Below are 20871 nucleotides of genomic sequence, written 5' to 3'. Positions count from 1 at the left end.
CCTGAGCCTCAATTTTGATGATGTTCCTTCCCATGCTATATAAAACATGATAACATATATGTACAGTTCTCAGTCCACTGATCAGCCAGTTACACTGAGTCAGATCAGTGTAAAGGTGGTCCTCATCTACTCCTCCACCTCTATCCCTCCCTAAAATCTAAGATGTCAAATACTTGAGTAATAACTGCAAATCCCTTCTTTGCCAGATGGTCCCCACTCTCCCTTTCTTGGGCTCATACTAGACTAGAAAGGACATACCAGATAGGTAAGGGTGGGTTTATGGCCAAGGGCATATGAGCCTCTGTGCTCACAAATTACTAACGAAGCATGATTTGGGAAATAATAATGAAGCTTGGCCACTTTATCTATTTTTTTTTATTTTCTTCTTTTCTCCCGTCCTCCCTCCCACCTTCCTTCCATTTTATTTTTTATTTTGAAACAGGAGCTCACAAAATTATGAAAGGCCTCATTAAATTGCCGAGGCTGGCTACAAACGCACAATCCTCCTGTCTCAACTTTCCAAGTACTGGGATTACAGGTGTGCAGCACCATCCCCCCACCCACTGGCCCACCTTATGCTTTTATAGTCTTATTAAAGTTTTTTCCCTTTAAATTATGATTCAGTGATAGTGAATCCAAGTCTTATTAGGTCTGTTGGTTATTTAATTTAAGGGTCCTACTTTTAAAAAAGATTATAATTACAAAAAGAAAATACACAACCTAAAAAGGGGCTTGTGCAGGTGAGGGTCTCTGAAGCTTAAGCTCTTTAAATTCCTGATAAACCAGCACTTTTCCTGTTTATGTAAGTTTACTACGAGACTGTCGCTATCTAGCACAGTAGAGGGCAGTAAGGTATGACAAAGGCCTAGCTGTCCAGAACCCTTGAACCATATTTGATCCTTCCTTAACCATCTGGGTGCTAAAAAAACACATTGGAGGGGGTAAGTGCTGTGAGGCAAAACATCTTATACTCAACTTTTTGACTGTATGTTGTATTTGATATTAAAATGGAGATAATACAACTTAATGAACTTCCTGATAACATAGCCGTGTCATAGGTGACCTATAAAGGGAAGAGGCCAAATATTTGCTTAGAGCCCATTTTGTGCCAAGCATGGTAAAAGATTAGCAATTTAAAGCTTCATAACTTCACTGAGACTGGCATGCTTATGCCTAACCAGAGCTCAGAAAAGTACCTGAGAGACAATTCTAGTAACTGGAGAAAGACTTGAGTCCAAGTCTGATTACTATGCTAGGTAGCCTCTTCCTGTGAACACAAAAGTAAAAGCAGATGGTCAATCACAGGATTGACCTTTGCTAACCAACAGTATAATCTTTACGCTGGAGAGTACGAGACAAACGTGGCTATTCTCCCAGTACACAGAACATCTGAGATTTTCTGCTTGTTTTTCATACTCTCTGAGTTCATGTTATTTCTTCCAAATGTCATCAGAACTTTCTTGACAGAACACTTTTTCTTTCTTTCCTCTTCATCTCCCTCCTAGAAAACTTGCCGCCGCCGCCGCCGCCGCCGCCGCCGCCGCCGCCTCCTCCTCCTCCTCCTCCTCCTCCTCCTCCTCCTTTGTTACTGGGAATTGAACCCCAAAATGCCCAACCTCCAAGCTACACCTCAAGCCCTTTTTATTTTTTAATTTTGAAACAGGGTCATGCTAAGTTGCTGAAGCTGCCAGTGATCCTCCTATCTCAGCCCCCAATTACTGGGATTAGAAGTGTGTGCACCATGCCTAGCTAGGAAGTTTGCTCTTATAAGTTAAACTTGAGACTGATAGTACATTTACCTCAAAACTTACTGTAAGTTCTGAGGAGAATGTTTCGTACACCGCAGCATTATATGGTTCTACAGGTTGATTTAAAGAGAGTATACACATAAAGGAAAGGATTAAGAATGGAAAATGGTACCATAATTTCCCAATTCTCAAATACACAATGCTTTTCTGTAGTACTACTGTGGATATATCTTGATTATGTACAAATAATTATAAATATTAACAAGAAATGAAAAAACACAATGCAAATTCATGTGCAACAGAAGTCAATACTTTTCACATCTAAACAAGTTGCAATTTTGAATTCCTGACACACAGGGGGCAATAGATTTCATATGCTAGTGTATCTTTAAAGGGCACATTGGGACAATGCCATCTTTGTTTTTGAAACACAAAGCTTAAGACAGAAGATTAAAATTCTGTTTACATAAAGTTCATTTCTTCTCCCAGTGAAGCTGTCTTTATTTTTCATTAGAGCTTCAAAACATTCATCAGTTTAGCTCTGGTAAAATGAAACAAAACAAAAAGAACTCATCAGCCTGGCAGAGTGGCATGCTTATAATCCCACTATTTGGGAAGAAGAGACAGGAAGAATAAGAGGTTTGAAGACAGCCCCAGCAAGTACTGAGAATCACCAAGCTAGCGAGACCCTGTTTCAAAATAAAAATAAAATAGGGCTGAGGATGTAGCTCAGAGGTAGAATGCCTCTGGGTTCAATCCCCAGTACCACAAAACCAAACCAAAACAACAAAAAAACTAATCACTCAAGTGGCTATAATCTAGCAAATTCTGTTTTTTCTTAAGAAATGGAAACAGACTATATTGTCCTACTTCATTAGATTAAACTGAGAACTCATAAACTACAAATTTTGTCTTCTTTTTCCTTTCCCTTCTTTTTCTAGAACCCAGGGCCTTACATGCTAGGCAGCACTCTACCAATGAGCTATACCCTCAGCACTTACAAACATTATTTAATTTGTTATTACTAACAGTTTTCTCCCCTCTCCGTTTGTAACAAATAAGAGTGGCTGTTTAAGAAATTGGGTATTTATATGCCAAATGCAGCTTATACCTCTCCGCTTAAAGTCAGGAAATGTTCAGAATATTCTATATATTTTCTTAATAAGAGCTTGGCATTAAACCAAGTTATAGTAGACACAAATGACAAAACAGATAATTTCTGTGCCCATGATCAAGACCTATAATAAAATATTAACAATTATATACAGAACAATACCTAAGTAAAATAGCACCAGTCTTCCTCAAGTTTTTTTTATATGTAGTTCACTAAAATGCCAACACACAAGCTGGGCGTGGGGGCACATGCTTGTAATCCCAGGATTTGGGAGGCTGAGACAGGAGGATCCAAGTTCGCAGTCAGCCTCAGGTACTTAGTGAGGTCCTTCGCAAATCTTGTTTCAAAATAAAGAATCAGAGATATGACTGGGCGTGTAGCTCAGCGGTAGAATGCCCTTGGGTTCCATCCCCAGTACCGCATAAAATGCCAACACAGAATCTAAAACATAGAAGTGGAATTCAGCTTTTAATTTTTATAAAAGTTCCACTTAATCAAAAGGTAGAATAATAATAATAATAATAATAATAATAATAATAATAATAAATGGACTATTAAATATTTGATTATTTCACAATTAGCAATCATATATAAGTATTTAATCTTCACTTTTGCAAAGAAATGGAGGCTTATTTTATTAAGCAAGAAATAAAATCACCAAGAAACCCTATACTCTAAGAGAATACTAAACTCTTTCTTTAAAAATATTACTATTCATGTACTTCTCTGTTATTTCTGACGGATGGAAGAATGAATTATAAGCAACAATTATGAGTAAAGTTAAAAATCTCATAAGCTATGCTCAGTACTTTACTAAAGTCACTGTTCAAACTTTTAAACACAGAAAATTTAAAAACATGGACTTATACGGGTGTAGAGGTGCAAGCCTGTAAGTCCAGTACTTTGAAGTCTGAGACAGGAGGATCACAGCCTCAGCAACACAGTGAAACTCTCAGCAACCTAGTGAGATCCTGTTTCAAAACCCAAATAATAAAATAGGGCTGGAGGCATAGCTTAGAGTGAGAATGTCCTTGGGTTTACTCTCCAGTACCATAAAAACTAAAACAAAAAACCACAGACCTATAGATAAAGGCTTTAAAAAGCTGACTGAAATACTATGAAGCTAGAATTCTTGTCCAATTACAAAAAAATAGTATACATCCTGAGACAAGAGGACCACAAGTTGGAAGCCAGCCTCAACAATCTTATGAGACTATATCTCAAAAATAAACAAGAGCTGGGGGTAGAGGTTAGGGGTAGACTGTTCCTAGGCTCAATCCTCAGTGCTACAAAAATAATAAATAATAAATATATCTTCCAGAATCTGACTCCTCTAGACCTTTTCTGAAGCTATAACTCGCATTAAAGAAAATGAAATTCAAGAAAGAACAATGTTACTACATACAAAAAATGGTCCAAGAAATCCCAGAGAATAACTGAAAAAGATTAAGTCCAATTTAGAATAGGAACTCAGTCTCAAGGGTATCTTCAAAATATCATGAAGTATACACCAAGTAATAAAATTTCTGAGGAGCTAGATATTAATTAACATGACAAAGTAGGTATTTCTACTCTCACCAAGGGAAAAAGAAACAATAAAATTTCCAGGGAAAACAGAATAAAGGGCATAAATGTTTCAAATATAAATTATAAAAAATATATGGCATGATTGAGAAATTGGTAATGAGCAAAGAACAAGAATACTTTTTTTTGAAAGTTAAAATCTCATAAAAATAAATGTAATACTAGTTTCACAATAATATCCTCTTTTTTATTTTGAGGTACTCTGGATGGAACCCAGGGGCATCCTACCTCCAAGCTACACCCTCATCCTATTTTTATTCTTTATCTTTGAAGCAGGGTCTCACTAAATTGCAGAGAGCCTCACTAAATAGCTAAGGCTGTCAGAGGACTTGTGATCCTCCTGTCTTAGCCTCCCAAGTACTGGGGCAATAATTGTTCTTGATTATGTAAATGTGCAATTGTATTTTATTTTATTTTTGGTAGAAATTAAACAGAGAGAATTCTGCCTCCATGCTATGCCCCAGCTGGTAAATTTTTATTTTTTGGAAACAGAGTCTTGCTAAGTTGCTGAGGATGTCCTGGAACCTATGATCCTTCTGTCTCAGCCTCCGAAGTACTGGGATTACAAGCATGTGCCACCATGCTCAGCTAGTTTATAAATTTTACTATCATCTTTTTGAAAAAAAAATATAAGTATTAAATAGAAAAGAATGCTAATTTTACTAAATTTGGCAGCACAGAAATAAAGTTACAGCTTAGAAAATGAGAGTCAGGGAGACATGGTAGGGATAGCGGGAGGGATAATGCCTTTGTATACCATTTTAAATTGTTAGACCATAGTCCTGATGCTTAAGTATATTATTATAAATAACCAAAGTAAGAAGTAAAATAATAATGTAAAAATTGGAAGAAAAGAGAGGATAAATAAATAAATTAAATACTTAATTGTCAGGTTAGGGAGTCAACAGACAATGTCAAGGACTGGGTGTAATAGCTGACTATTTGGGGATAATGATCAGGAAAAAAAAAAACCCACATGACCTTTGCAACCCAGTTAGACCCTGTTTCAAAATAAAGAATAAAAAAATAGGCTGGGGGTGTCGATTGGAGGTAGAATGCCTCTGGGTTCATCCCCAGTACCACAAAACAAACAAACAAACAAAAAATAAAAATAAAACAATAAACAAAAAAACACAAATGAATTAAAAGTGCTTGTCTTTATCATGGTATACCATGTTGTGAAAAATAAAGTTTGTGCTTTTTTTATTGGCAGAGAGAGGGACAGGGTCTCATTTGACTGTCCAGGCTGGTCTCCAACTTGTAGACTGAAATAATCCTCCTGCCTTGGCCTCCCCTCCCAAGTAGTTGGATCTACAGCCACATGCCATCACACCAGGTTCAAATGAAATATTGATTTCAAATGATTTGGTATTTCCTACTATGTTTTTTACTCAGTTTTCAATGTGCTAGTTTTTATTCCCCCCACCCCTCTTTTTTGGCTGTGCTGTGGCTTGAAGCCAAGACCTCATGGATGCTAGGTCTTCATTTACTTTTACAGAAAATTTCAGGTATGCTTTAAGTTAAATTGTATGATTCCTCTGTGATGACAGAAATTCCTTTCAGCAGAAAGTAGTCCATGGTGCACTGATTCTTGCTCTCCAGGGAAGAGCTGAACTACAAATTAGTTCCTCATCTCTTCCTTCTGCTTTACTCCACTTCCCTTGCCTCTGGCCCCCATGTCCCCAGAAATCTGTCGGTGCCAGTTTTCTCCTCCTTCCTATTCATCTTTACCTCTTAACCTTTGTAATTTCACACCTCCATCCTAATAAATCTTTTGTTTAATACGCAAGACCCTTTCACCAGCGACTATCCCTCACCCTTCATTCTTAACAAATGTTTAAAAGAATATTCTACATCCATGGTTCTTAACTCACGTTTCAGTTTCTCCTTAGCTGATCACAATTCCGTGTTCTGGGGACATCTAGCTGTCTCTCATTCATTCCCTAATTATTTCACTCAAATATACTTAGTTCAATGATAAAATCTTACAGGACTTCTGCCCTTCAGGATCTTATAAACTGTGGACAAACAGTAAGTTGTACTAATAAATATATGCTCAAGTTCTAACAAATGTCATGAAGGAAAAAGTAGAAGGTATGAAAATGGTATTTGATTTGGTGTCAAGGTCAGAAGGGGTTTCTCTAAGGAAGCCATATATAATCTGAGAAATGAAGGACAAGTAGCAGTTCACCAGTTAAGGGGCCTGCGGGGAGGGAGAGCATTCCAAGCACAGCATTTTCATGGCACAGTATCCTTGAGTTAAGGAGCTTTCTGTACCAACCCTATCAAGGCATTTCTCAATTTATATTCTAAAACTCCTTATCTGTATCCCTCTGTCCAAACCCTCTGATATCCCATCTATAAAAATTACAAGAGTCAAGATCATAAATATTTTTTTCATTCTTCCATTAAAGGATCTTGCACAAGTCCTGACATACAGCATGTTCTCAATAAATACTTGTTAAAGGAACAGTATTACCCATGACCCACTGAGTGCCAAATCCAAGGACCACACTTTTAATCTTTATCTTATTGCACTTCTCATTATCATTTAATCAGCCGGCCACAGCCCCCTTCCTGACTTTTGCTGTACTCTTGCTTCAGCGACATCCTTTCCCCAAGTTCTCCTCTTATTCCTCTGAGGTTCTTCTTTCACTATCACTTATTTTCACCCATATCCACTACTTTGCTCATTTTTTTGGGTGATCTCTTCACATTCAAATGGCTTCAACTTTTCTCTACTGGATCTGGCTTCTGGTTTTCCACTGTGGACTAGGCTCCTAAGCTTCAGGCTCAAGCAGCAAGCATTTACTAGTCATATACATACATCTACATGCTTTGTAGCCATTTCAAAGACAAATAAGCAAAATCAAAGTCATGCTTCCATGGCCCTCCATCCCAACAACAATACAATAAAATGAGGTTGTCTCCACTATTTCTTTAGTATGTAATATCACCATTCATCTCTGCATTCAAGATAAATAGCTGCATGGTTATCCTCTTTTTAGTTTCCTGTCCAGCCAGTCATTGAGGTCACATAGTTTTAGCCCCAAGATATTGATCAAATCCTCTTCTCCAGCCCTTTGATAGTTCATATAGCTTAACATTGTCTTTTTTTGCTTCTAGATATTTATAACCACCTCCATACAATCAACAGTGATCAACTTAAAATGCAAATATGACACCATTATTCTCCTGCTTATAACTTTTCAAGGCCCCAGAGTCTGGAGGATAAGACCCAAGTTTCTCAATGCTGCATGCGAAGTCCAGGCTCTTGTTTGCTTCTCCAACCCCACCTTTCACCACTTCCGTGAACCTTAAGCTAAGAGAACTACAAAGTGTTTGTGGTTCCCATACCCACCACATACTTCCTGGCTCTGCTTTTGCACTGTTAATTTTAACATTCCCTCTCTTGGACATCTTTTATCATGCCATACGTATCCACTAGTCCTCAACAACCTGGGTTCCCAAGAGATGTCCTTTCATTAGGAATCTTATGAGACGCTATGCCAGGCTTATTAATGTACACTGTCAAGCAGCCACTTCCTTCTTTGAGTTTCATGGAAGAAAGGATCACATCTTACAGAGCACATAATAACTGCATTTTAAGTCCATATCAGGAAGAATGAAAAATGAAATTCTCTTATTCAGTAATTGGCTACTTAGTGCTACACGATCCCCAACAAATGTCCTAAACACTAAAGGCAATTCTGAGAGAAGAAAATCTATGAAAGATTTTGCTCTTGTGGCTGTAAAATGCATATGTTATTCAAAGTAATATTGTATATGCTTTATTTTTTCTCCATGTTATCTGTTGAAGAAGAGGAGATTGGTTTGAAATTACAGGTAATTTAGCCATAGAAAGTCTTACCGAGAAACTAAATATTACTCACAGGTAGGAAGTGAGAGGCCTGGCCTTATAGATATCTAGGGAAAGAATATTCCAGATAGAGGGAAGAACAAGTGCAGAGACACTGAGAAGGGAGCATGCCTGCTGTTTCAAGCATAGCAAGGAATGCAGTGTGTCTATTAACAGGGTGAAGGAAGGCAAGAGTAGTGATGGGGACAGAAACACATCCAGGTGGGATACACCATATATTTGTCACAAGGACTAGCTTTGCTCTATTTAAGTTGGGAGCTACAGAGGGTTTTGAGCAGAAGGATGATGTGATCTGCCTATGCTTCACAACCTCAGTCTGGATACTGGATTAAGAATGATATGAGTGATGTGTGCACATATGCCTCTACCATCTTGTATGATTACAATGATCCAATTAAAAAATGTTAAAAAGCATGAGAAACCAGTCAGGAATCTATTGCACAAATCAGGGGAGAGAAAGATGATGATGTCTTGCACCAGCTTAACTGAGATGTGGTCAGATTCTGGATAATTTTTTTTTCTGTGTATGTAGTACTGGGGATGGAACCTAGGGGCACTCTACCACCAAGATACACCCCCAGCCCTATTTTTTGTTCTTTATTTTGAAACCGGGTCTCAGTGAGTTGGTAAGAGCCTTACTAAGTAGCTGAGACTGGCCATGAACCCAGATCCTCCTATCTCAGCTTCCCCAATACTGGGATTACAATCCTGTGCCACCACTCCCGGCTTGGATAAATTTTGAATGTACAATCTATAAAACCTAACAATGGACATGGAGTATGAAAGGAGGAAAGATGGGATGACACAGTTCTCAGCTGAAGTGGCTGGAAAATCAGAATTGTTGTTATTGAGAAGAAGAGCCATGAGAATGATTTTGGAAAGAAGAGTATTGTTTGCACTGGAGAAGCCCATTAGAACCCAGAAAAGATGGGGAGTGAGTATTTGGATGTATACTTTTTCTCACATTTTCCCAAAACTTCATGATCTGCTAAATGATTGCTGTCAACAGCAGTGAGTAGCTGTGCATTTTAATTTTTTTTGGGGGGGTACTGGTGATTAAACCCAGGGCTGTGCACATGATGCAAAGCACCCAGCTCTTATTTTAAATTCTAAACTGAATTAGCTTTATTGAAAGAGAAAGGAATCCAGATGTGCTGGTATATGCTTGTAATCCCAGTACTTGGGAGGCTGAGACAGGAGGATCACAAGTTTGCAGCCAGCACCAGCAACTTAGTGTGGCCCTGTGCCAACTACTAAAACTCTGTTTCAGAATTTAAACAATATTAAAAAGGGCTGAGGGTGCAGGTCAAAGGTAATGCTTCTGGGTTCAATCACTAGTAACACAACAACAAACGAAAGGAAGGAAGGAAGGGAGGGAGGTTGGTTGAGGGGGGAGGGGAGAGAAGGGGAAAAGAGAAGAGGAAAAGAAAAAGAAAGCAACTCTTAAAACTTGAAATGGAAACAAATGAATTATGTAAGAGAGTTTTAGATCTTTTGGCAAAAATGGCCCTAACACAATCGACGTGGAAAAAGAGTGGTTAATTTTTTCCTCAAACATTCTCCTCCCTGCCTGGCTCACTGAACTTTAACCTTCTCAGGAGCCCTGGTCCTCTACAACAGAGACTTTCAAACCCTTTGAAGTACTCCAGAATTATATTTATTTTTGATCAGGGAATGTTAAATTGTTACACAGGTAACTGGTAACTGATGCTGGCATTGTCAATGTCCTGCAATGCTTTGAATCTCCTGCACAAAAAAAACTGGGCTCTTGCCAGGCGTGGTGGCGCACACTTGTAATCCCCTTGCTTGGGAGGCAGAGACAAGAGGATTGCGCAGGTTCGAAGCCAGACGCGCTGGCTTAAGGGACCCTGTTTCCAAATTAAAAGTATAAAATAGGTCTGGGAGTGTAGCCCGGAAGTAGAAGGGCTTCCAAAAACTCCAGTACCACCCCCCAAAAAAATTGGGCTCTTTCCATAGAATTTTCAAATGCACTGAACATTCATGTAGACTTTTATAAATTAAGATATATAGGTGCTTATAAATTTTTTATAAATTAGACATGTAGGTATTTATAGATTTTCAAATGTAACTCCCTTTACATATAAACAAAAAGGATGTTTGCTTAGTTTGAAATGCCATACCATAAATTTTGTTATACTACTACTGTATAAATTGAGAAAGAATGCATTTAGAATGTAACTTCATTTTATATATAGACCTCAAATATGTTTTTAGTTCTATGACTAATACTTGCTATATACATAGGCATTCACATACGTATGCATGTACATAAATGTAAACATGCATAGATATAAATATGTATAAATACATAAACACTTATTTTGTTTTTACTTTAGTATGTTAAATCTAAAGGATAGACATTTATAATATTTGAACTTCACTTTAAGGTTTCTAATTTAAGGAATAAATTTTACTGCTTCTTTTAATGTCATAGTACATGAGTATTTACATGCTGCATATATATATATATATACACACATATATATACACACACACATTATAATATTTTCACTTATTTCTATTTTATAAGTAGAAAAACTTACTAGATTTTTAAATGAAAATTGGCAGGTAATCACATTTTATATTTAACCTCCAACTAATAAATATTGTTTTGCCATAAAAATCGGTACCGGATGCAATACAGTTTATATCCTTGTAGGTATTAACCATGAAACAACCAGAATCTTATCAATTAGAATTAGACTTTGACACATCAGGAAAACAGCAGCAATAATAAATACTGCTCCAAACTTAGTGATTTCATGCAATATAGAATTTATTGTAAGAAATGAGTTATCAGTGGTCAGGGGGAAGCTATTCTTTAATGGACATGATTTGAAAGCCATAGTCTCTGACTATGCTTTTATAGCAGCAAATGATGTACTAAAGACATACTGTATGATATCTATAAGATCCAGCATTAATAATCTAACCACAGGCTACATAGCTGCAACTCAGATAAAAGCCATCACAGACATAACTTGTGAGTTACTAATCTTATGTAAACAGAGGAAAATTAATCATTTACTCTGAATAAACACATTCTTGCCCAACACATTCTACTATAGGATTTAAGAGAATAAAATATCTGAAGGGAAATATCATGACAAGTGAGTTCCTTTAATTGCAAATTCAAAATAAATTATGGATGGGCATAATTTCTTTTGTTCAACTATGGTTGTTACCCACACTCCCTGAAACTGGCTCTACATCTTCGAATGGTGGTAACTACCCCTTCCTTACAACTTTCTTTTGAGAATTAAATTAGATTACCAATGTACACACTACTGAGCCTGTTAACTTACTTTACTGTATAACACTCCAAAGTTTTATCAAAAGATATTTAATGCTTAAGGTCTAGGTGGCACACTGTAAATTTAGCATCTTATCACAACTCAGGATTTGATGAGAGAATATATATATAATAACTACAGTGGAGGCTGACATATAACAATATCAGTATAGGTTAGATAGTACTATCATTATTACTATTACTGTGCTAACAGCACACACACACACACACACACACACACACACACACACACACACACACACAGTGTTGAACTAAGGCTTTTTTTTGGTACTGGGAATGGAACTCTCTACCTCCAGGCTACATTCCCAGACCTATTTTATATTTTATTTGGAAACAGGGTCTCTTAAGCCAGCGCGTCTGGCTTCGAACATGCACCATCCTCCTACCTCTACCTCCCAAGCCCTGGGATTACAAGTGTGTGCCATCACGCCCGGCTGAAATAAGGCATTTTTAATATGGAAAATAAAGATGGTACATAGGAATTCAGCAGCATCTATTAATATTTTACACATTTATGAATAAATTAAAATAAACATTTATGCCAGGCATGGTGGTGTACACTTGTAATTCCAGTACTTGGGATACTGAAACAGGAGGATTGTGCAAGTTTGTGGCCAGCCTCAGCTACTTAGTGAGGCCCTCTGCAACTGAATGAAACCCTATTTCAAAATAAAGGATAAAAAATAGGACTGGGGTTGTAGCCAAGAGGTAGAGTGCCCCTGGGTTCAATCCCCAGAACCAAAAAAAAAAAAAAAAAACCCAAAAAGAAATTTATGTTAAAAAAGTTTATTTTAAAAGTGTTGTGCTGGGGGCCAGGTGTGGTGACGCATGCTTGTAATCCCCACATTTGGCAGGTGGAGACAGGAGGATCACACAGGTTCGAAGCCAGCCTCGCTGTTTCCAAATAAAATATAAAAAATAGGTCTGGGAGTACAACCTGGAGGTAGAAGGGTTTCCAGGAACCCCAGTACCACCTAAAAAACAAAAAACAAACAAAAAAAAGTGTTGAACAATAAAATATTGTATCCATTTTTTGAAAAGAAGGAAATAATGAAATATTATTTTGTCTTTTACCTTCGATTCAGTAAGCGGTATTACCCTATCATTTAAAGAGCTATAATGAGTATACACTTTAGTTAATGAGTTTTTTTTAACTTTTAATGAAAGCCTATTCTGTGTGTGTGTGTGTGTGTGTGTGTGTGTGTGTGTGTGTGTGTGTGTGAGAGAGAGAACTGGGAACTAAACCCAGGGGCATTCTGCCTCTAAACTACACTCCCAGCCCTATTTTATTTTAAAACAGAGCCTTAACTTACTAAGTTGCTAAGGGTCTTGCTGAGTTTCTGTGGCTGGCCTCAAACCTGCAATTCTCCTGTCTTGGTCTCCCAAGTACTGGGATTATATGCATATGCTACCATGCCTGGCTCCACATTTTACAAGAAGCATTATTTGCATTGGAAAATGGTAGGGCTAGGAATGGTGGTGCATGCTTGTAATCCCAGCACTGGGGAAGCTGAAACAGGTAGATGGAGGGTTCACGGACAACCTCAGCTACTTAGTGAGGATCTCTGCAACTCAGTGAGACCCTGTTTCAAAATAAAGAACACAAAATATGGCTGGGAATGCAGTTAGCTTGGAGGTAGAATGCCCCTGGGTTCCACTCCCAGTACCGCAAAAAAAAAAAAAAAAAAAAAAAAAGTTATATAGTTATATGATTTACCATTCCTACCTTTTTTTTTTTTTTTTTTTTTTTTTTTTGGGGCAGTACTGGGACTGGAACCTAGGGGCATTCTACCTCCAAGCTACACCCCCAGCCCTATTTTTTAGTCGTTTTTTATTTCTTGAAACAGGATCTCACTGAATTGAGAAGGGCCTCTGTGAACCTCAGGCTGTCTGTGAACCTCCATCCTTCGTTCTGGATTACAAGCCTGCGCCACCACGCCATAATCAAAATAAAAAAGCATTATTGGATTCCCAAAACTGTTTCACAATAATAAAACTTAACAATTCATAATTAACAATTTAAAGAGAGAATATATGTGTGAAGCTGATTACAATTGTACTTATTTACTTTTTTATGTTGTATAATTCAATGCTTGTTATTTTGGGTGTGTATATCATTTTTTATTTTCTTTAACATAGAAACTTTTTTCTTAATTCAGATTTTAGTATCTCACCTAAGCACGATTTCAAAAGAAACTTTTAAAATGAAACTATTTGGGTATTTTATATTTCTAACAAAATTTAAGTTCATTACTTGTTTTAGATTAAATTTCAACATTAAATTATCACAAACAAGATTGAGTTTTATGATAAATGATACAAAAGACCTTCAAATTAGCATATGTATTCTGTAGGTTAGTATTTAATATAAATTAGAAGAATTATTTGTAAGATAAAAAGTGGTGACTGAAAGAAACTGAATTAAGAGGCAATGAAGCCAGGTGTGGTGGCATGCGTCTATGATCCCAATACTTGGGAGGATGAGACCAGAGACTGCAGGCTCAAGGCCAGCCTCAGCAACTTAGTGAGACCCCTGCTTCAAACTAAAATAAATAAATACATGAATACATATATAAATAAATAAAAATTAATAAAGTCTGGAGATGCATTTTAGGTAAAAGGCTCTTGAGTTCAATCTCTGGTACTCCTTACACCCTGCCAAAGAGAAAGAAGCTATGGTATTCAAATAAAAATGGCCAAGCAAACTTGATCTTTTTTGTTTTGGCAGTACTAGGGATGGAACCCAGGGGCATTCCACCCTCGAGCTACACTCTCAGCCCTATTTTTTATTCTTTATTTTGAAACAGGGTCTCACTGAGTTGCAAAGGGCTTCACTAAGTAGCTGAGGCTGTCCACGAATGCATTCCTCCTGTCTCAGCCTCCCGAGTGCTGGGATTACAAGCATGTACCACCATGCCAGGCTTTTAAACTTGATCTTAATATAGAGCCATTAAATTTTCACAAAATGCATTATAAATAACTTCCAGCAATACTTGTATATGTTTACCTAGTATAAAAATAACTTATGAATATGTAGCTTGATTATAAAATAGAAGAAAAATCTTTAAAAAATTCTTTTTAATTGCCCAAATTCAATTATAAATAATTTTAAGTTTTTAGCATAAGCCAATTTCTTCATAATACCATATTATGTATTAAATTGGTCTTTCTACAATTGAGAAAATGGAATAACACAATTAAGGAAAAGGAGGAAGTTGCTTTATTTAGAATACTAATTAAAATAATAAATTTCTAGGTTTTCAAACCTTACTTGGATGGACAAATTTCACAATGGCATAATTATTTAAAATTCACCAGCTCAAATAGGGAATTTTCTTGAAAAATTATCAGCAAGATTAGACAGCACAAATAAGGAGATCATTATTATTAAAATTTATATTTATCTAAAGAGAAATTATAAATCAATTGGTAGCGGCAAAATTATTTAATAAACACAAATAATTTATATGGTTTCAAATTGAAAAAAATAGTTTAAGTATCCAGTGCATAATAGTCACCCAAATAAGTTATGGGTACATGTCTATTTATGAGATATATAAAAGCCTCTTTAATATATAAAATACGTGTATATTTATGATATTTGTGTGTGTGTAAAAAGGAAGAAAAGGACATATTTGGTCAAACAAAAGTTTAAAAAGTTAAAAAATTGTATATGCAAGCCTGGAAATAAAGAATAATCTAGAAATAATAAATATCAACTAAAAAAATCCTATCACTTGGATAAAAAAAACTAAAAGATAAAAAATGGAGAAATATAACAGAAAAGAAGCAACATTTTCAGATAAAGAGTTCACATAATTTGATAATGAAAACTATGCCCTACCATAACAAACACAAATGAACAAAGGACATGAACAAAACTTAAAATCACATATTTATATTCAGCTCATATATAAATAAGAAAGTACAAAATAAAAACATATTTAAAATTATTAAATTAGCATTTAAATATTGTGGAATACTTAAATTCAGTTCATAAGCAAATAAGGAAATATATAATAGAAGAACAACATATTTTAAATATGCTACATAAAAATATAAATAAGTGCTCATACAGAAAAAAGTTCTTATAACTTTTCTAGTGGAATTATAAGTTGTTTCACTCCTTTTAGAGAGCAAATTGGTAATATGTGCCAAATACTAAAAAAAGTGACATTCTTTAACCCAATGACACTACTTTTAGATATACATGTTTCGAAGTTTCAAAACGGAAAAATAATACATTGAAGATAAGTATCATGCACACCTTATTACAATACACGGACTCAAAACCAAACCAAACAAGCCTGGTGTCCAACAGTGAAAGGATATTTTTAAAAAATATCAAACCGTTAACAGAGTATGTGTTTTAACTCAAATTTATACTTATCTATTGAAGTTGCCATTTTATTAAACTTTTTTTTTTTTTTTTTTTTGGTGGTACTGGGGTTCCTAGAAACCCTTCTACCTCCAGGCTACACTCCCAGACCTACTTTATACTTTTTATTTGGAAACAGGGTCTCTTAAGCCAGCGCAGCTGGCTTCGAACCTGTGTGATCCTCCTGTCTCTGCCTCCCAAGCGCGGGGATTACAAGCGTGCGCTACCACACCTGGCTTATTATTAAACATTTTTCATGCACAATAGATTAAAGTTGTGTCTGAAGATATCTTTTGTGATTTTTTTTTATTTTGCTCATTTTTAAAGGATTAATCTGGGCAGACATTATGAAAAAAAATGTTATGCTTAATATATATATTTTGGACTTTGTAGGACTAAAGATAACTGGTTAGCCTTAAAGTGCTACATGGTGGTTGTGTGCACACTTCAAAATCCATTGAAAGAGAATGTTTCTACTTACAATACATGGTAAGCCCTAACAATCATGCTCTGAAACATCAATTTCACTTTTTCCAAAGCATTAAATTAATTGCCATAATAGGTAAGAAGGTGGACATCTATTGGGTTTTCATTAATTTTTCTCATTTTTTAATTGTTTGTACTACATTGCCTTGTTAGAGTGTTGACAAATTACCACTTATGTTCACTTTTTATAATTTATGTGCAGATTGGGATTAAAATGGATTTAATCTATTGTCAAAGCTGTATGAATTCTTCTGAACAGGAAGAGTCATTTATAATGTGTATTTTAATAGTGGCTAAACCAATTATAACTTTTATCATTAACATCTGAGAGCACTTGTTTACATAGCAATGTAAAAATATACTAATGATTATCTGGTAAATTTCAATAGGTTTATACCATTAGTATATTTTTGTGCTGTAATTCTGGATATATTCATTGGTTAACAAAGTAACAAAAGCTAAAAAAAAGTGTTTTAAAAATCAATTAGTAACATGAGAACTGTTTGGGCTGTTAAGTAGAAAAAGAAGTTATTGGCATATTGCAATTAAAAACTCTTATAAAGTAATTGAAATAGGGCAAAACTCAAGAAAATATAGTAATATGTTATTAGTGAGTAAAGTGGCAGGATTTTGGCTGAATATTTTCCCTTCCTCTCCAAATTTCTAAAATTTTATTAACTTTCTAAACAAAATGATCCCTTAAAAATTAAAATTATGAATTAAATTTAAAAATAACATATATATAGCAGGATGCAAAAAATATATTTTGGTCACAAAAAATCTTGAGTGTTTAATTATTAACACTGAAAGCAATTACATGAAAATATGACAGCTATTTTGTTATATCTAAAGCCATCATCTATGAAATCTTTTCTATCATCTTCCTAATTTATATTTTAAAATTTTAATAGATGTACTTATAAACAAGGACATCAAATATAAATTAATCTGAATTCATTGTGTATATTCTCTTAGTTTCCATTATAAATATAAAAATATTTCAGGGGGAAATATCATTAGGTCTAATATAAAAGATCAAAATTAAGAAAATATAAAACTTTAAACTCATGCTTAAAAAAATAAAACCATCTGTACTCAAAACAAATCAAAAGACAGACTTATACTGACAGACATTTTACAGAGCCTGAATCTCACTGGAAAATAGGATTTTTGCTTCAAAGTAGTCATGTAAACTAATTCTCTAGTTCTTTCCTTATCTTGGCTGCTCTTCCTTTTATGTACAAGTTTCCATTTAATTGTAGATTAAGGGATTGCAGTAAGAAGTGTGTGTTGATTATTTCAGTTTGGTCAGAGCTTCCTCCAGGCCTGAGGCTGCAGCATTGTTCATTCATTCAGAGGACAGTCTTAGAATTGGCTAACTTAATTGTTTGTTTTACAGTTTTCCAGCCAGCTATAAAGCACACTTAAGACAAAGCGTCAGCAAAATGGCTGAAAACACTAAGTTCCTCTGGGCCTTTGGTTTGAAACTAAGCACTGAATAAAATAAAAAGGCAAGATAAAGGAGAAAAGGCCTCTTTTTAAATTATTCTACAATTAGATAAAAAATAAAAATGTACTGAATAATCAAGGCAATGAACTGGAATAGACCTAAAATAAGCAAAGAAAACTTCAGCTGAAACAGTTTTAGATAGCATTTTTAATGGTCAGACCAACCAAACTACTTCAAAATTTCTTCAAATTGCCAAAAACACAACTTACTCTTTCATGCTATACTTTTTACCTACTAATATGTATAAAGTAGTGTATGAATTTGGTAATAGTGTATCTGTACATTAGTAGTGTGCTCATTATTATGCTTTATAAAACCTACTACTTCAAATTGGACTCACAATTATTGAAATTTTTAAAATTCTTGATAACTCAAATTTCATTTATCTGGTACAAAGTCTCTAGGAAGGAAGAAATTGCAGAATTACTTCTACGAGAAAATTAGACTCAGTTTAGACATGGTCTTCAAAAGTAAATTTGGCAACAGCTAGAACCTATGTATTGTATATACATATACACACACATATGATTCTCTAAAGTAAGCACTAAAACACCTGCAACTTTCAAACTAGTCAGGTTTGGTGGTGCACACCTACCTGCGTTCCCCGTATTTGGAAGGCTGAGACAGGGGGATCACAGGTTCATGGCTAGCCTCAGCAAATTAGGCCCTCAGCAACTTAATGAGATCCCGTTTAAAAATAAAAAATCAAATGGGATTGGGGTTGTAGCTCAAAGGTAGAACACTCCTGGGTTCAATTCCCAGTATCACACAACAAACAAACTAGATTCATATCATGTAAGTATAAAATCCATTTTTTATCAGCTGGATTTACTTGCTGACCTTGCTACAGGAGGCTATTGCATAGCTAACTTTCAATATCCAGGTTGCAGCTCAAAACTAATTCTTGATTACTTGCATGACTATCAAGAGAAAAATGGAGAAGGAATTAATAAAATCCCTAAGTCCTGAGTATTAGTTTCTACCTCACCAGATATACAAATAAACAAAATGATCAATTTAACATGACCCTACAGTTTTAAGTGCAGACAGGACAGGAAAGGCAAGGGTTGCAGGACTTGAAGCCTGCATTACTGAGTAGTGATTACAGTATGTGTGGCAAGCTACAAATAATACTTTTCTCTCATTTTCACACTAGCTTTTCCCTAGACTTAATTTTTAAATGGAAAAGAAGGATCTCGATGTCATAAATCAATATTTTTAAGCGGTCTCCTCAAACTTTAAAATGCAATGCAAGTAACAAGAACACAGTGTTTAATATATAAAATGCTTAGTTTAAGACATAGAATATAACTTCCCTTTTACAATGAAACAGCAAATACTCTTTTTCTCCATACCTGCATTCAGACAATTATAATATCATTCAATTATATCCAGATGTATAGGGTACTCCACTTTCCTCCAAAAGGTTATCTCACCTTGCACTTGGGACACTTCTGGGCATTTCTCTGCCCGTGCTCAATTTCGCTGGCCCAGTGACGCAAAAGTTTGTCTCCTTTTTTGTACTCCTTGCAGTTAACACCTTCATGCCAAGGAGAGTGGCACTTAAAACACCAGACAAATTGGCAAGTGGGACACTGGATCTGTAAAATAATAATAATAATAATGTTAGGTTCTATTAGACATTCTGAAAGTGTCAAAAAAGAATAGGATACAGTGCTTGGGAAATTAGCCCAAAGGTTCTAACCTAAAAATGCCTCCCCCCTCAACAAGACCGGAGTCATAATAAGAAATTAGTATTCTGTTATTAATGAAGGAAAGGATTGCTTTGGCAAGGATGATTTGGCTGTTTATAGACTACACTCTAAGATTAAACACTTGGAACATTTTCAAAGTCAAATTGGCTTTCTGAAAAAATCTCCCAGACTGTAGCAAAGAGTAATACCATTAGGCTCTCCATGCCCCAAGTCCTCACACTTCAGCTGCCCTTTAACTTCCCTGGAATCGATTTCCCAGGCATCCCCACTGCTCTTCTTAACAACGGCTTGCTTCACTTTATGAAATCAAAGCCCCACTGATACTTCATCAGATGAAAAACATTGTTCTACTAACATTTGCTACAAACCAGATTTAAAATAATAGATACATCTGATTTGTTAATAATATAAGGGAGGCTAAAGATGAAAATAATCCAAAGAGCAGGCCAAGTTGGTCCATGCCTATAATGTCAGTACTTGGGAGGCTGAGATGAGAGGATTGCAAGTTCGAGGCCACGCTCAGCAACTTAGTGAGACGCTCAGCAGTTTAGTGAGATCCTGTTTCAAAATAAAAAGAAAAAAAGGGTTGGGGGATGCAGCTCAGTGGTAAAGTGCCCTGGAATCATAAAAGAATGAAAAAAAAATCCTATAATTACAAATGTATAAATACGATGGGCCTTGGCTGGTACTGAAGGAACAATCCGAAAGAGCCCTTCAGATTCTCACTGTGGTAAGGTGGACAGGAGCATCTGTGTGTGTGTGAGTGTGTGTGTGTGTGTGTGTGTGTGTGTTGAAAATATTTGTCTTCCACTTGACATGAAAGCTATTTTATCTAACTCCCCGTAGTTTGAATGATGGGGGATATGCCATTCTCATACAGTATTCCCAATGCTCATTTTCTAAAATCGTGGGCAGAAGTTGACTTCTCCAGTCCCTTTTGATTAAAATTTATTAATAAAATGTCACTGTGAATGGTATCTATTATTAATTACTATTGTCTGCGTTCTAGACATGATATCACTACAGCATGAGTAAATTTACTGACAACATTCTGAAGAACAGTGAAAAGTTCTCTTGGTAAACTGCACACAATATCACCATTTACTTTTCTGAGTATCTGCT

The 20871-nt window shown here is 35.7% G+C and overlaps 1 protein-coding gene across 1 annotated transcript in view; it reads right to left on the bottom strand.

Moving 5' to 3' along the window:
* RNF217 (ring finger protein 217) overlaps positions 1-20871 on the bottom strand; it is a gene marked incomplete at both ends in the record, with an annotated part of 125766 nt that overhangs the window by 8930 nt on the left and 95965 nt on the right. The window contains one exon of the mRNA XM_080700117.1: positions 19471-19635. Coding sequence (XP_080556243.1) covers positions 19471-19635 — 165 coding nt within the window. The remainder of the gene's footprint in view (positions 1-19470; positions 19636-20871) is intronic.

The sequence above is a fragment of the Muscardinus avellanarius genome (assembly GCF_963383645.1).
Source record: "Muscardinus avellanarius genome assembly, chromosome: 8".
Lineage (NCBI taxonomy): Eukaryota > Metazoa > Chordata > Mammalia > Rodentia > Gliridae > Muscardinus > Muscardinus avellanarius.
The sequence above is the reverse complement of the archived record's forward strand: the minus strand, read 5'-3'. Positions and strand labels throughout refer to the sequence as shown.